General features: G+C 43.3%; 1 protein-coding gene across 2 annotated transcripts in view; it reads right to left on the bottom strand.

The window, feature by feature from the left end:
* The window catches only part of LOC140127818 (indolethylamine N-methyltransferase-like), a 49,994-nt gene extending 33,679 nt beyond the window's left edge, over positions 1–16,315 (bottom strand). Inside the window, exons 1-3 of one of the 2 annotated variants that reach the window (XM_072148924.1) lie at positions 16,168–16,315; positions 6,968–7,327; positions 6,442–6,649 (exon numbers count right to left, since the gene is read on the bottom strand). In XM_072148924.1, coding sequence (XP_072005025.1) covers positions 6,442–6,649; positions 6,968–7,118 — 359 coding nt within the window. In that variant the 5' untranslated portion in view covers positions 7,119–7,327; positions 16,168–16,315. Of the gene's footprint in view, positions 1–6,441; positions 6,650–6,967; positions 7,328–16,167 lie in introns of those variants that run through there. The other variant, XM_072148925.1, reaches the window with a different exon arrangement.
* Positions 16,316–17,339: the final 1,024 nt, after the last annotated feature.

Here is a 17,339-nt window from a genome sequence, read left to right as displayed (position 1 = left end):
CCAGCACTGGCAAGGGTACGCTTTACAAGGCTTTTGCCAGCTTTATGTCACCCCAGCAAGACACTGTCACCTGTCCCCAGTCTCGGCAGAGTAGGGCTGATCTTTACAGAAAGATGGTGAGGGAGTACGTAGCTGACCATACCATCGTCCTAAATGATCACACAGCTCCCTACAACTACTGGGTTTCAAAGCTGGACATGTGGCACGAACTGGCGCTCTACGCCTTGGAGGTTCTTGCCTGCCCTGCCGCTAGCGTCTTGTCAGAGCGGGTTTTCAGTGCAGCTGGTGGCATCATCACCGATAAGCGTACACGCCTGTCGACTGACAGCGCTGACAGGCTGACGCTTATCAAGATGAATAAAGCATGGATTTCTCCTAATTTCAAATCTCCAGCAGGTGAAGGAAGCTCAACCTGAATAATTTATCCACTCCTCCTCCTCCTCATTTTCCTCCTTCTCCTCCTCTTTCTACAGTAAAGCAGAGGAAACTGGCTGTTTTTTGACAGGGCCCACTGGCTCTAGGTATAGTACTTTATGCATTTAATTTTTCTGGAGGGCCACCGACACGGTCCTCTGTTTTAAACAATTTTTGGGAGTGCCACATACAGGCACTCAATCTATTCCATTTTTCTGGAGGGCCACCTACCTGCTCCTCTGGTTTGAAAAATTTTTTGGACTGCCACATACAGGCACTCAATCTATTCCATTTTTCTGGAGGGCCACCTACCTGCTCCTCTGGTTTGAAAAATTTTTTGGACTGCCACATACAGGCACTATCCAAATTGAATTGTCTCCATAGCAGCCTCCACACGTTGTCTCCATTGCTACCTCCAAAAGTCGTCCATATAGCTGCCTCCATACATCGTCCCTTTATCAAACGAGGTTTGTCAGGCCGAAATTTGGGTTGTTTTCATGGATTCCACATCAAAGTTGTTAACTTTGTCGCCACCCTGCTGTGTTATCCACAAAATACACTGGCAAACTTTTACCATTTACGGATATTATTTCAGCGCTTCTTGCGCATCTGTTTACATTCCCCTCACCCGCCATATCCTAAACTTATAAGAACGCTACTACACTTGATCTTATACAAAAGGTTCTTAGAAGTGCTGTTTGGGGAGTAGCCTAGAGACAGGGGCTTGGATTGGCGAAAGCTCGCCTAGCAGTGGAGCGCCAGCTTCATGCGCATCATGCGCTTCTTGCGCATCTGTTTACATTCCCCTCACCCGCCATATCCTAAACTTATAAGAACGCTACTACACTTGATCTTATACAAAAGGTTCTTAGAAGTGCTGTTTGGGGAGTAGCCTAGAGACAGGGGCTTGGATTGGCGAAAGCTCGCCTAGCAGCGGAGCGCCAGCTCCATGCGCATCATGCGCTTCTTGCGCATCTGTTTACATTCCCCTCACCCGCCATATCCTAAACTTATAAGAACGCTACTACACTTGATCTTATACAAAAGGTTCTTAGAAGTGCTGTTTGGGGAGTAGCCTAGAGACAGGGGCTTGGATTGGCGAAAGCTCGCCTAGCAGCGGAGCGCCAGCTCCATGCGCATCATGCGCTTCTTGCGCATCTGTTTACATTCCCCTCACCCGCCATATCCCAAACTTATAAGAACGCTACTACACTTAACTTGGTGCAGGCTGGGACCGAGTCTGACCCTGGGGCTGGTCATATACTGCCGACGCAGAGGATTGCGGGGCCTACCTCGGTCCAGGTCTCAAAGGCCTACTATACCTCCAAATCCTCCCACCCCTCCTCCACCTCCTCCTCCTCCGAATTACCATCCGTGGGCATGGCGCCATCAGTCGGTAGCTCTAGGCACAGCAGCAGTGCCGTTGCTAAGCGACAGCAGGCGGTGCTCAAACTGCTGAGCCTAGGTGATAAAAGGCACACCGCCCAAGAGCTATTGCAGGGCATTCCACATCAAACTTGTTAACTTTGTCGCCACCCTGCTGTGTAAGCCACAAAATATACTGGAAAACTTTTTTCATTTACGGATATTATTTCAGCGCTTCTTGCGCAGATGTTTACATTCCCCTCACCCGCCATATCCCAAACTTATAAGAACGCTACTACACTTGATCTTATCCGAAAGGTTCTTAGAAGTGCTGTTTGGGGAGTAGCCTAGAGACAGGGGCTTGGATTGGCGAAAGCTCGCCTGGCAGCGGAGCGCCAGCTCCATGCCAAGAACCAACTAACATAGTTTTAACTGCAGTACCTTTAATCTACTACTAGTTCACTGCCTCCATACATCGTCCCCTTATCAAACGAGCTGTGTCAGGCAGAATTTTGGATTGTTTTCATGGCTTCCATGTTAACTTTGTCGCCACCCTGCTGTGTAATCCACAAAATATACTGGCAAACTTTTATCATGTACCAATATTATTTGAGCGCTTCTTGCTCACCTTCTTTGGTTCCTCTCTGCTACCCATTGGTTTGAAGCCTGAGTCCATTTAGGGTATGTCGCCATGCCACTCTCTAGCCTGCCGCTGCTGCCGCTGCCTCTGCATGCCGTCCCCTATAGTGTCAGGGTCAATTATTGGATGTTTTAGATGCTATCTAGCTTCATTCTGTCACTCTGTCATGGCCATGCTGTTGCCCATAATTTTGGCATAATGGTGCGATTAAGCAGCCTCAGAGGCATCCATGCATGCTGCCCCTGCTGTTTCCTGTCCATTTCCGTGGTGTTTCCATCCTTTTCTGAGGTTCCCAGGTGTTTGGCCAAGCTTCCCTGTGCAGAGCCTTGGTCCCCTTGAAAAATGCTCGAGTCTCCCATTGACTTCAATGGGGCTCGTTACTCGAAACGAGCACTCGAGCATCGGGAAAAGTTCGTCTCGAATAACGAGTACCCGAGCATTTTAGTGCTCGCTCATCTCTAGTATTAACCTTTTTCTGTGCAGGTGGGCTCAGCTCTGTTAAATAATGTTACCAAAGAAGATGAAGATTTACATTATAATAATGTAGAAATACTATTCTGCCTGAATGAGAACGCTTAAATAAATAGTTTATTTAATTTATATAATAAAAAATGGGCTATATTTCAGCCATATAAATAGCAAACAGAACGAAAAAACAACAAGAGAGGACGGCGCCTCATGTAATACTGTTGGGATCAATGGTTGGTGAGAGAAGAGAGTACTGCTCACCTGAAAGCACCTTGTTACAGTGCAGTTTGTACCCACCCTGGGGAAGGGTTCCGGATCGTATGGCTAATTGAAGCCAATAGCAGGAGTAGATGGATGGTTTGTTCTAAGCAGCTCCCACAGCTCCAAAATACCCGGACCTCGAATAGAGGCCGGTGTAGACAGTGGAGTAAAAAACGGAAAAAACAGGAGAAAGAAGCTATCGTGGGGCGCTAATAGGCCAAATCGTGTCTACAATAGTGATAAATAGCTGGAAATAATCTGTATTGAAAATCTTTTATTATATAAAACAAACAGTGATAAAAATAAAAGTCTAGGTAACGCGTTTCGGTTATAAAAACCTTCTTCAGACCAAAATAGACAGATAATACAACCGGCAGATAACGGTCCAGCTAGGTGGCTGTAGTGTGCTGCCTGGAGAAAGACACGATTTGGCCTATTAGCGCCCCACGATAGCTTCTTTCTCCTGTTTTTTCCGTTTTTTATATAAATAGCAAAATCAGGCTTTCAGAGTTGTCACAACTAGCAGTGTGAGCGACAACGCTGAACCAGACTGGTCTTATGTCTCTTTACACAAGACACTCAAGAACACCAAAAACATACAGAAGGCTCTAAGATATATTGGGGCACATATACTAAGGGTCCGCGGAACGCATTTCGTTCAGGTTTCCCGAATTTTTCTGTTTTGCCGCATGTAACTGGGGTTTTTGGTGCACGCGATCAGATTTTGGTGCATCAGATCCGACGGATTCAGACTACGCGTGGGATTTGTCATCTCAAATTGTGTCGCAAGCCATGCACTGACATACACCGGGAAGAAGAAGGTGAACTCGGGCCAACCCCAGGATTTGTATCGCATGAAAGCCGGTGCGACTGCGACACAATCTGATTGCATGTGACACAATGCGCTTCTAAATACCTGTCCCGGCTGCGCAATTCCTGAAAAGTCGGAAAACCAGACGGTAATGCGTCCGCAGGACCCTTAGCAAATAAGCCCCATTGTGTCATCTGAGGTATGAATATCAATAATAAATGACATAGGTATTACAGATGCACCGTATCATGTTCAGATATCATTTTAGGTGTATCTGTCTCCATGTACCGGCGCAAGTGAGGCCGTGTTACGTGAAATGCATTAAGTCAATGTGATATCAGAATAGCTGAGATAGGGAGGTCAATACTACCCCTACTTAGCGCTAGTAATGGCGTGATGTCATTGTATGTGGAGTCATGGGAAATATGAGTATCACCCTGACACCCACCCCACAAAATATTAGCTCTCGTAGTACACATCTAAATATTGTACAGACGAAAAAATAGTGAGCAAGCTGTCAAGATGAGTGTAGTTGCCCTGCTGCTTGATACATTGGGGGTCATTTATTAAGGGCCCGAATCTCGTTTTTCCGTCAGGTTACCCGAATATTACCGTTTCGCGCCAATTTTCCCTGAATTGTCCTGGGTTTTTGGCGCACGCGATCGGATTGTGGCGCATCGTGACGGAAATCGGGGGGCGTGGCCGTCAGAAAACCCGACGGATTTGGAAAAACCGCTGTATTTTTTAGAAAAAAGTGTCGTTTGACACGCGCTTACCTGCACCCAGCAATGGATCGTGAACTCCAGTGAACTCCGACGGACTTCAGCGCAGCAGCCCTACCTTAGTGAATCGCCGGAAGATCCGAATCCTCCACAGAGAACGCGCCGCTGTATCAAGACAGGACCGGGTAAGTAAATCTGCACCATTATATCTGAGAGCCTTATGCATGGTTTTCATGTTCTTGAGTGTCTCGTGTAAAGAAGCTATTTTTTGACACCCATAAGACCAGTCTGGTTCAGTGTTGTCGTTTACATTACTAGTTATGACAACTCTGAAAACCTGATTTTGCTATTTATATGGCTGAAGTAGGGCTCACCTCTGTTGCTGTAGTGGAATGGTCTAGATGGACTGGAGTTACAGACAAGGACAGTAAGCCATAATACTCAACCCATTCTGAACTAGCCCTGCCTAATTGGGTGGAGACAACTGGTCAACATTGCCTTCCTGGGAAAAATGCAAAGACGGAGACAAAGACTAAACAATATAAACAAAAAAGAATATGTGGCAATTATGGATCAGAAACAGAATAAAGAAGGAACTTGAACTAAACTATTAAAGCTGTAAAAATAAAACCTGCTAGAAAATGGTCCAACTGTGATTTATTTGTTAATTCCACCACATTTGCAATTTGTTTTAGCTTCAAAGTAGATTGCACATAATTTTTATTTTCAATCTCTGTCAATTAACCTTTTCTGAAATAAAACACAAATTGACAGATCACAAGTGTAAACAATCAAATCATGTGTGTCTAACAGATCAAGCAATAAATGAAGATATTATAAATAAGTAAGAGCCATAAACTCCAAGGCACATTGCAAATTGAGGTCTGTATTATATGGAAACATAAGAAAGCCACTGGTAAAGTATTTTATGCTGTATGCAGCTTGTAATGGAAGAGACACAGACAAATACAATGAGCCATGATATTGAGCTCCCAAACAAGCCCTCCTTACTTGACCCTAAATGGTACAGGACAACTAGAAAGGGGTTCCTCCCTACGCCAAAGTGCAAACACATAACAGGACAAACAACACAAACAGAATAGTATAGTCAACAAGCCAGGGCACAACACAGACAGCAATGAAATACAGAATCACAAAGGCAGAAGAATAGTCTGAACAGTAGCCAAGATTGAAATACCAAAAAGTACAGCAAGCAGTGTCTCCCTCACAAACAATGAAGCAGGTCAAGATAAACTAATTCTAGACTGAATGTGAACAAAACACTTAGAGGAGACAAGAACCTCCAGGACAACTGGAGTAGAGCTCTGTCAATCATAACTTGTAACTGTTGCTATAATTAGAGCAGACTGCAGGAGGATAAGGGTCTGGTGCAGTCAACTTCAATTCAGCCAGAAAACTAAGTGTGTGTTCACACAGAGACAAAATCAGCCTCTCCACTGACGGACACCACAGAACATGGATATTGTTCACACAGATGTTATACATATTAGACGATTGCACAGAATTTTTAATGGTGTCACTATGAAGTACAAATTCTGCTGCATATAATAAGCATTTATAAGTCTCTAAAAATTTAAATGCAGAATGTAATTCATGTAACCCTCCATCTCTCCGTTGGACAGCAACTTTCCAAAAACCCAAATTATAATCCTGATGACAATAATAAACTCATCAAAATTATAAAGAAAAAATAAAGATAGGATTAAAATTCAATATTTTGAAAGTTACCCATTTCATACCTGTCACCTTCCAACTCTGGAAAACAATCTGATATATTTGACCAGTCCCAACTCTCCTCTTCCCCATTCTGCCATTTCTCCATTTCCCTCATGCAAAAGTCATTTGGCTCCAGAACTATAATATCACTGAAATAGTCACATATTGCCAGCAGGTGAGGTATGATGGGTCCAGTTGAAAAGTCAATCAGTGTCTTTCCTGCAATTTTACCTTTTAAAATGAGAGAAAAAAGAAGTCTCCATAGATCTAAAATGCGAGCAGAAGTAGATAGTCATCACCCCAAAAAATGTGTGCCCCTAGAATAGCAGTGTCTGGCACATATGCTGGGTACCTGTGTGGATATTACACCAGCCATCAGGAGAATAGGTGCTTGGGATGATATGTTCACCATAATCACCTCCGAAGCAATGGATTATGTTTTGCATTTTACCTAGGAAATACTATGACTTTTACTGGATACAGAATATGGCCCTCCGGGTAGACATGTTATTTACATGGCTATGAATGAAAAAAGTCAAAAAGTCTTACCTGAAGACACCAGACTCTGAAGAATTTTCAGTGGGAACTTAACAATTTCTTCATGTAATATTTTATCAGCATCAGGCACGGCAAAAATATTTTGTACATCATTTGGATCATACTCATGCTCGTGATAGTACTTGAATGAGCAAGAATCCATCTTCAATCTGGTCAATGTTTTTCTGTTGATGTGACCTAAAAATCTGTTTTACATCTCATCTCATCTCATACAGAATTTATAGTTGGCAGTGTTGAGTCATGTGATTATGTGCTGCAACTTAACAACATTCTTTTGTTGATTTACTTTGCATATTGTGTGTAAGGAGGACACCTGATGTCTTCTAAGTTCCCTGTTGCCCTAAGAGGATCCTGGAGTAAAAAAAAAAAGAATACAATTCACAGAATAATATAATAGATTTCACACAATACTCACCTTTTTTTCCCAACTGCCCTCTCAGCCAACACAGCAATGGTCCCCTACTAGTCTGTATAAAGTCCTTATTATGCTGGATTTGGGTGCCTCCTTAAATATAAAGAACCTAATGAAAGCCTGTTATTATTTTGGTACAGTCACTTTATGCTTTACAATTTAGGTGATATTGATAAGAACTGACAAAGTTTTCCAAAGTAAATAAAAAATCTGCTATAGAAAATTTCAGGGCCACTTATAGAGATGACTTTACCATTAGTAGATTTTGCCATGTCACATGTTGCAACATTAAGAAATCACTCCTATGTATGATGCTTGGAGATGAGATAGAGAAAGCGGTGCAGTTTCCCACATGCCCTGTATTTTCCGCAAACCTGCAGGGGACAACCGGTCAACAGCCCATACTCTGATTAAGTGCTTAGGATAGATGATGGTAAGAGAGAGACAGACAGATAGAAAGACAAACACAAATGAAGTCAGAATACCTGTGTCAAATTGAAGATGGCGGTGAGGCACAGAATTGCAATGCAAGACACTAGTCAGAAAACAATGCAATTGTCAGAATACACAGGAGGTAAAATAAAGGCAATAGTACTACAAGTAGCAAAAAACTAGCTAGTGCTGAGTGCATTGAGGATTAGGTATTTTAGGAGTTCCTACATGGTGTCCTGGACACTGAATCATTCAGCCATCTATCACTCAAAGCACACCTGCCACACACTAAGCTTTAAGATGCTTTTAACCCCTACGTGCACAAGGACGTTATAGTACATCCCTGCGGGAAGATACTTAACGCACGGGGACGTTTTATAAGGTCTCACTTCTGGCACCAGCTCACACCACACTCGAACACTCAAGATTGTTAAGACTCTTCCCCCTGTGAATAGGATCCCCCAAGCCATTGACCAGGGGATCCGATCCTCCGAGGCCTTCCGGGTCTGACTGTAAACTGTCTGCACATGCATCTGCATGCCAGACAGTTTACACTGCTCTAAAATGAGTTAGTAAAGTTTAAAGATTAGTATAAATAAAAAAAAATATATAAGCCCCTAAAATGTCACTTTCCCATACAAATACTTACTATAGTATAAAACACACAAATACACACATAAAAATCCTCACATATCTGGTGTTTCCACGTCCGTAACAATCTGTATAATAAAAAAGAATTGCTATTGGACCTGCACGGTAAACGCCCAGAAAAAAAGAAAAAAACGTTCCGAAAAAAGATAATTTAAAATTAATATCTTTGAAACAATGCTCTAAAAAGTGATAAAAAATGTTACGCACTCTAAAATAAGTCCACTAAAAAGAACACAAAAAATAAGCCCTTAACCAGATTTGTCAGCCGAAAAATAAGAAAGTTATGCATATGACAAGATGGTGATGCTAAAATAAACAAGATTTTCTCCGAATTATTTTTTATTCAGTAAAATTGAATAAAATATACAAAACCCCCACATATTTGGTATTGGTGCGGTCATAACAATTTTCATAATAAAGCAGAATCATTATTGGCCCTGCACAGTGAACCCCGTAAAAAAAGAATCCCAAAAAAAGCTCTGAAAAAAAGATAATTTTAAATTAATACTGGGGTCTGGCTGGCTATATACATGGACTGCCTGGCTATATACAGGTGCTGCCTGGCTATATACAGGTGCTGCCTGGCTATATACAGGGGACTTCCTGGCTATATACAGGGGCTGGCTGGCTATATACAGGGGCTGACTGACTATATATAGGGGACTGGCTGGCTAGATACTATGGGGCTAGCTAGTTATATACAGGGGACTCGCTGGCTATATACTGGGGCTGGCTATATACAGGGGACTGGCTGGCTATATACTATGGGCCTGACTATATACAGTGGGTTGGCTGGCTATATACAGTGGGTTGGCTGGCTATATACAGGTGACTGGCCAAATACAGGGACTGGCTGGCTATATTGTAGGGATTGGCTATATACATGGTCTAGCTCGCTGGCTTTATACTGGGGTCTGGCTGTATTCAGAGGACTGGCTGGCTATAAACTGAGTCTGACTGGCCATATAAACGGACATGTTGGCTATATACAGGGGACTGGATGGCTGTATACACGGGCTGATTGGCTATATATTAGGGTCTGGCTGGCTATATATGGGGGCTGACTGGCTATATACAGGGACTGCTTGGCTATATACAGGTGCTGGCTGGCTATGTACAGGGGACTTCCTGGCTATATAAAGGGGCTGGCTGGCTATAGGGGACTGGATGGCTATATACTATGGGGCTGGCTAGTTATATACAGGGGAATAAAATATACAAAACCGCCACATTTTTAGTATCGGTGCGTTCATGACAATTTGCATAATAAAGCAGAATCATTATTGGCCCCTCACAGTATACCCCGTAAAAAAAAAAACCCAAAAAAATATCTGAAAAAAAAGATAATTTTTAATTAATACCCTTTAAAAAAATGTTCTAAAAAGGGATTTAAAAAATGTCACATGCTCCAAAATAAGACTAAAAAAGAACAGCGCTTCTAGCAAAAATAAATAAGCAAAAGTTATGCAAATGAAAAGATGATGATGCTAAAATTAACAATATTTTCACCAAAATTACTTTTTATTCAGTAAAATTGGGAAAAAAATGTAAAAATCTATATAAATGAGGAATTTTCATCATCATGGTGACCCATAGAAGAAAAATAATATACTATTTTTATAGTATGGTAAATGGCCAAAAAAAACCCAGAAAAATCACCCTAAAAATTGATGATTTTAATTTCCTCCACCAATAAAGAGTTAATTAGCTATAGATGCCCCAAAATTAAGTACCAGAAAAGTGCATCTCATGTGGAAAAAAAAAATTATACCCTGTACAATGTGACAATGTAAATCTGCTCTGGATGGCGCCTCCTTCTATTCTATGCCCAACTGTCTACCCATACAGCAGGTTACCACCACATTTTGGGTATCAGGATACTCAGGAGAAATTGAGTATCAAACTTTGTGGAGCCTTTTTTCATTTAATCCTTTGCAAATGTTTAATTTTACACCCAAAATGAATGTATTGTAAAAAATATTACAATTTGTAGACTGCAGTTACATTTTGTTTTAACCCCCTATGAAACACCGTAAGGGTTAACGAACTACTTAAAAGTCCTTTTTCATACATTGAGGGGTGTAGTTTCCATAATGGGGTAATTCACGAGTCTAGCTCACAGTCAATTAAAAGTTGAGCAGGTCCATCTAAATATGGGTTTTGATGATTTTCCAAAAAATGAGAAAAATGGCACTGAAATTCTGAGCTTCATAACATTCTAGTAAAATACATGGAATCTTAAAAAACCATGCCAAAATAAAGCAGACATTTGGGAAATCTTAGTTATGAATTTATTTGTGTGCTATGACTATCTGCTTCAAAAGTAGAGTATTTTTAAAAGTTTTTGCCAAATTTCCATTTTTTTCCTAACTAAATACAAAAGTTATCATACAAATTTTTAAACTAATTTGAAGTACAATGTGTCATGAGAAAACAATCTCAAAATCCCCTGGATATTTTATAGCGTTCCAAAGCTATAACCACTTAAAGTTACACAAGGCAGATTTGAAAAATGTGGCATAAACTGTATAATCAACTTTCCAACGCAACCCCCCCCCTTCCCCCAAAGGTCCACTTCTTGATCAATGCCCGCATGAAAGCGTCAGGCCCGGACTTGCTTGCGGAGCATAGATTATGATGTGGGCAAGCAGCTAACGTCATAGTCTGCATGCCGCCACTGCATGGGCTGACTGGCTATATACAGAGGCTGGCTATATACTATGGGGCTGACTTTATACAGGGTGTTGGCTGGCTATATACAGGGATCATTCAGAGATCAGAGACTGAACCTCTGGAGTGAGTTTGCTGCACTGAAAGTAAAGAGGGGATATGGATTTCCAGTGAATCGGCTCTTTGATCTACTGTATGAAGTTACAGACAAATATAATGAAACTCAGCTAAAAAAATGGGCTGGACAGTTCAGCCTCATCTCACTTCAAAAAGGAATCCTTTGAGATTCCGAAATGCGTTGTATTGTTGAGCAACCAATAAAAATCTTGTATGAAGACCACTTCCAATTCCATTCATTACGAGTGTGCACTGCACCGACAACCACTTCTCTACCAATTCCACTTGATTCAGACCAGTGTGGCAACTATGCTCTGAAGATCCAGCCGCCTGGCAGCACCATACGGTATAGCTCACACTTTCCACTAGTGTTGTGTCCGGTACGAGCACAACTGTATCTGGTGAGCCTCTCTCTTATCATCTCACCGTTGTTTTAATATTTCTGCAAATTACTACTCTATGGGTGCTTTTTGGTCTTTTCCTGTTCGCCTTTTCCATACACTGGCTATATACAGAGACTGGCTGGTTATATACAGGTGCTGGCTGGCTATATACAGGGAACTTCCTGCCTATATACAGGCACTGACTGACTATATATAGGGGGGTGGCTGGCTATATTATATGGGGCTATGGGGCTATATACAGGGGTATCACTGGCTTAATACTGGGGGCTGGCTATATACAGGGAACTGGCTGGTTATAAACAGGGGACTGGCTGTGTACAGGGGCTGCTTGGCTATATGCTGTGGTCTGGCTGGCTATATACATGGACGGCCTGGCTATATACAGGTGCTGGCTATATAGAGGGGACTTCCTGGCTATATACAGGTGCTGGCTATATAGAGGGGACTTCCTGGCTATATACAGGGGCTGGATTACTCTATACAGGGGCTGACTGCCTATATACAGGGGACTGGCTGGCTATATACTATGGGGCTGGCTATATACAGGGGACTGGCTGGCTATATACAGGGGACTGGCTGGCTATAAACTATGGGGCTGAATATATACAGAGGGTTGGCTGGCTATATACAGGGGACTGGCTATATACAGGCACTGGTTGGCTATATTGTTGGGACTGGCTATATACAGAGGCTGGCTCGCTGGCTTTACACTGTGGTCTGGCTGGTTACAGAGGACTGGCTGGCTATAAACTGGGGCTGACTGGCTATATACACGGACTGGCTGGCTCTATACAGGGGACTGGCTTGCTCTATACAGGGACTTATTGGCTATATATTAGGGTCTAGCTGGCTATATATGGGGGCTGACTGGCTATATACAGGAACTGCCTGGCTATATACAGGTGCTGACTGCCTATATACAGGGGACTTCCTGGCTATATACAGGGGGCTGGCTGGCTATATACAGGGGACTGGCTGGCTATATACTATGGGGCTGAATATATACAGAGGGTTGGCTGGCTATATACAGGGGACTGGCTATATACAGGCACTGGCTGGCTATATTGTAGGGACTGGCTATATACAGGGGCTGGCTCGCTGGCTTTACACTGTAGTCTGGCTGGTTACAGAGGACTGGCTGGCTATAAACTGGGGCTGACTGGCTATATACACGGACTGGCTGGCTCTATACAGGGGACTGGCTTGCTCTATACAGGGACTTATTGGCTATATATTAGGGTCTAGCTGGCTATATATGGGGGCTGACTGGCTATATACAGGAACTGCCTGGCTATATACAGGTGCTGACTGCCTATATACAGGGAACTTCCTGGCTATATACAGGGGTTGGCTGGCTCTATACAGGGGCTGACTGACTATATATAGGACATTGGCTGGCTATATACTATGGGGCTGGCTATATACAGGGGGCTGGCTGGTTAGCCACAGGGGGCTGGCTGGCTATATACAGGGGACTGGCTGGCTATATACTATGGGGCTGAATATATACAGAGGGTTGGCTGGCTATATACAGGGGACTGGCTATATACAGGCACTGGCTGGCTATATTGTAGGGACTGGCTATATACAGGGGCTGGCTCGCTGGCTTTACACTGTAGTCTGGCTGGTTACAGAGGACTGGCTGGCTATAAACTGGGGCTGACTGGCTATATACACGGACTGGCTGGCTCTATACAGGGGACTGGCTTGCTCTATACAGGGACTTATTGGCTATATATTAGGGTCTAGCTGGCTATATATGGGGGCTGACTGGCTATATACAGGAACTGCCTGGCTATATACAGGTGCTGACTGCCTATATACAGGGAACTTCCTGGCTATATACAGGGGTTGGCTGGCTCTATACAGGGGCTGACTGACTATATATAGGACATTGGCTGGCTATATACTATGGGGCTGGCTATATACAGGGGGCTGGCTGGTTAGCCACAGGGGACTGGCTGGCTATATACAGGGGACTGGCTGGCTATATACTATGGGGCTGAATATATACAGAGGGTTGGCTGGCTATATACAGGGGACTGGCTATATACAGGCACTGGCTGGCTATATTGTAGGGACTGGCTATATACAGAGGCTGGCTCGCTGGCTATACATTAGGGTCTGGCTGTATAAGGAGGACTGGATGGCTATAAACTGGGGCTGACTGGCAATATACACAGACTGGCTGGCTCTATACAAGGGGCTGGCTGGCTCTATACAGGAGCTGATTGGCTATATATTAGGGTCTAGCTGGCTATATATGGGGTATGACTGGCTATATACAGGGGACTTCATGGCTATATACAGGGGCTGGTTTGTATATACACATGGGCTGACTGACTATATATAGGGGACTCGCTGGCTATATACTATGGGGCTGGCTAGTTATATACAGGGGACTCGCTGGCTATATACTGGGGGATGGCTATATACAGGGGACTGGCTGGCTATATAGAGGGGACTGGCTGGCTTTATACAGGGGGTGATTCGCTATATGCTGGGGTCTGGCTGGCTATATACAGGGACTGCCTGGTTATATACAGATGCTGGCTGGCTATACACAGGGGACTTCCTAGCTATATATAGGGGTTGGCTGGCTCTATACAGGGGCTGACTGGCCATATACAGGGGACTGGCTGGCTATATACTATGGAGCTGGCTATATACAGGTGGCTGGCTGGTTATATACAGGGGACTCACTGGCTTCATACTGGGGGCTTGCTATATACAGGGGACTGGCTATATACACAGGACTGGTTGTGGGGACTGGCTATATACAGGGCTGTCTGTATAAAGGGAACTGACTGGCTATGTACTGGGGCTGACTGGCTATATACAGGGACTGGCTGGCTACATATTGGGGCCGATTGGCTATATATTAGGGGCTCGCTGGCTATATACTAGGGGCTGGCTGGCTATATACAGGGGACTTCCTGGCTATAAACAGGTGTTGGCTGGCTATATATAGGGGACTTCCTGGCTATGTACAGTGGCTGGCTGGCTGTAAACAGGGGCTGACTGGCTATATACAGGGGACTGGTTGGCTATATACAGAGGCTGGCTGGCTATATAGTGGGGCTAGATAGCTAGATGTGGGGGATTGGCTGGCTAAATGCGGTGGACTGGTTGGCCATATATGCAGGCTGAATGACTATATACAGGGGACTGGCTGGCTATATACTGGGGCTGGCTATATACTGGGGGATGGCTACAGACTGGGGGGCAAAGGGCTGGCTAGTTTTATACTGAGTGACCAATGTATTTTCCACCCTAGGCTTATACTCTAGACAATAGGTTTTCTCAGTTTTTTGTGGGCCTCAGCTTATATATGGTTCAGCGTATACTCAAGTATATACAGTATATGTATATCCCAGATCAATTAAATTTATTATGAATGACCAGATGAGAATATCCCTTTGAGCAACCATACCTTCAAACTATAGTATGCCAGTTAAACTGATTTTTGAGAGATTTATTTGTGGCAATTGCTTTAAAACAGGATGACACTGTGGGGTGCGGGCATTGTACTCAGACACACTGTTTGCTCCATAGTTAGGTGTGATAGACAAAGTTGCAAGATCCAGACCCCTAACAGCTGATCCAATATATAAACACATGTATCATATTGGAGATGATTTCAATATGTTTGATTACATGATATGATGGCCACATGATGCTTTGAACCCCTGTTGTTAATTGGTCATATGTTTGATAATATGTCACTATTATTGGCTTGGGACAGACTTTTACTATATGGGCCACATTTACTAAGGGTCGCGCTGCACACTTTTGTCAGACTGTGCACCTTTATCAGGGCTAAAACTGCTTGTACAGGTATTAGTTAAATGTGTGCGCTGGGATTTTGGCACACGTGACCCTTTTTGTGGCGCAGCTGCGCTGCTTCCATGTCATGCAAATTAGGGGGGCTGCCGTCAGTTAGTTTGACTGATTCGAATACAGCGCCGTATTTTTATCTTAAAGTGTAACCGTCATTCTGAGCAAAAAAAAAAAACTAAAATACATAATTCTGCTCCAGGTGTCCCTGGGAATCATTCCTCAAAGTATTTTCCCTCTCGGTCCTCATTTAGTACCTTTTTTGGCCCGTAGCAACCAGGGTTCTATCTATCTATCTATCTATCTATCTATCTATCTATCTATCTATCTATCTATCATCCATTTATCCATCTCTCATATTTTTCTATCTATCTATCTCATATCTATCTATCTCCTATTTATCTATCCCTCCTATCTATCTCCTATCTATCTTTCTATCTATCTCATATCTTTCTATCTCCTATCTATCTTTGTATATCCTATCTATATCATATATATCTACCTATGTATCCATGTCTATCTGTCTATCTATCTACCTACCTAAGTAACACTCACTCAGCACAGCACATAATACGATAGGTAGAGAAAAAGGGAAAACAACACCGGACGGCGCCTCGGGTAATAACGTCAGGAATCAGCGGGTAGATGCAAAGATTAAAGATGCTCACCTTCGTTCTTCTTGGTGTCAAGGTATATAGTGAAAGTCCACGTCCACGTTGGGTAGGTACAAGACTCCTGGTCTGATGGCGTCTCTAGATGTGGGTTGAGTGGTAGGGCAGGCAACTGATCAGCAGCTCACACAAACTCCAAAATAACCCGGATTCCCAGAGGGGCCGGTAGCAATATAGAAGAGGAAAAAGGAGACCGGAGTGCACGCGGAGCGCTTGTAGTGCCAGTACCCAAAGGAATCCACAAACCCAATATAGTATGAGTTTTAGAAATAGCAATCTTTTAATGCTTTACAAAAGGATTAAAATGTCCAATAATGACGCGTTTCGGGTTCAACACCCTTTCTCAAATAGCGGACAGAATGGTAAAATTATTTTACCATTCTGTCCGCTATTTGAGAAAGGGTGTTGAACCCGAAACGCGTCATTATTGGACATTTTAATCCTTTTGTAAAGCATTAAAAGATTGCTATTTCTAAAACTCATACTATATTGGGTTTGTGGATTCCTTTGGGTACTGGCACTACAAGCGCTCCGCGTGCACTCCGGTCTCCTTTTTCCTCTTCTATCAGCACAGCACATGACAGGACAGCTTGTAGACTTGGAGATTGTCTCCTGCCATTTCCTTGTGTGAGGTGATGGGGGGAGGGGAGGCTGCAGTTTGTGTCAGTGTGGATTATTTGTTATACACAAGTATAGGGAAAACTGAGGAGAGATAAGAATGTAGGTGTTTGGTCACTACATTAGTGGGGGCTTCTCCCTGCACATGGCTGAGTGCTGGGGCAGTGACACATGAGGTAATCAGCTGTGTGCAGGGAGACAGAAGGTAATCAGCTGGCTGCAGGGGGATGGGGCGTGTCTCCTGTTCCATAGTCTGGCTTCTTTATGAAGACGGAATGTCAATAGTAACAGCTATCTGAGCAGTCACTGCCATCTAGGGGAAGTCTGCAGAATACAAGAGGAAGGAGCAGGATTCGGGTAACTAATCCAATTGCAAAAGGGCTTAAAATTACCTGCCCTACAACATATCAAAAGTTTTTTGAAATGACGGTTACACTTTAAGCCCTATGTTTAAAATGCACCACAAAAAAAGATGGTGAACTCTGTTGGACCTGAGTGGGGAAATGGCACATTAATGATTTCTGGCGCATGATCTTAGTGAATCGCCGCAC

Source organism: Engystomops pustulosus, chromosome 4 (assembly GCF_040894005.1).
Source record: "Engystomops pustulosus chromosome 4, aEngPut4.maternal, whole genome shotgun sequence".
Taxonomy (NCBI): domain Eukaryota; kingdom Metazoa; phylum Chordata; class Amphibia; order Anura; family Leptodactylidae; genus Engystomops; species Engystomops pustulosus.
This window is presented reverse-complemented; position numbering and strand designations above follow the sequence as displayed.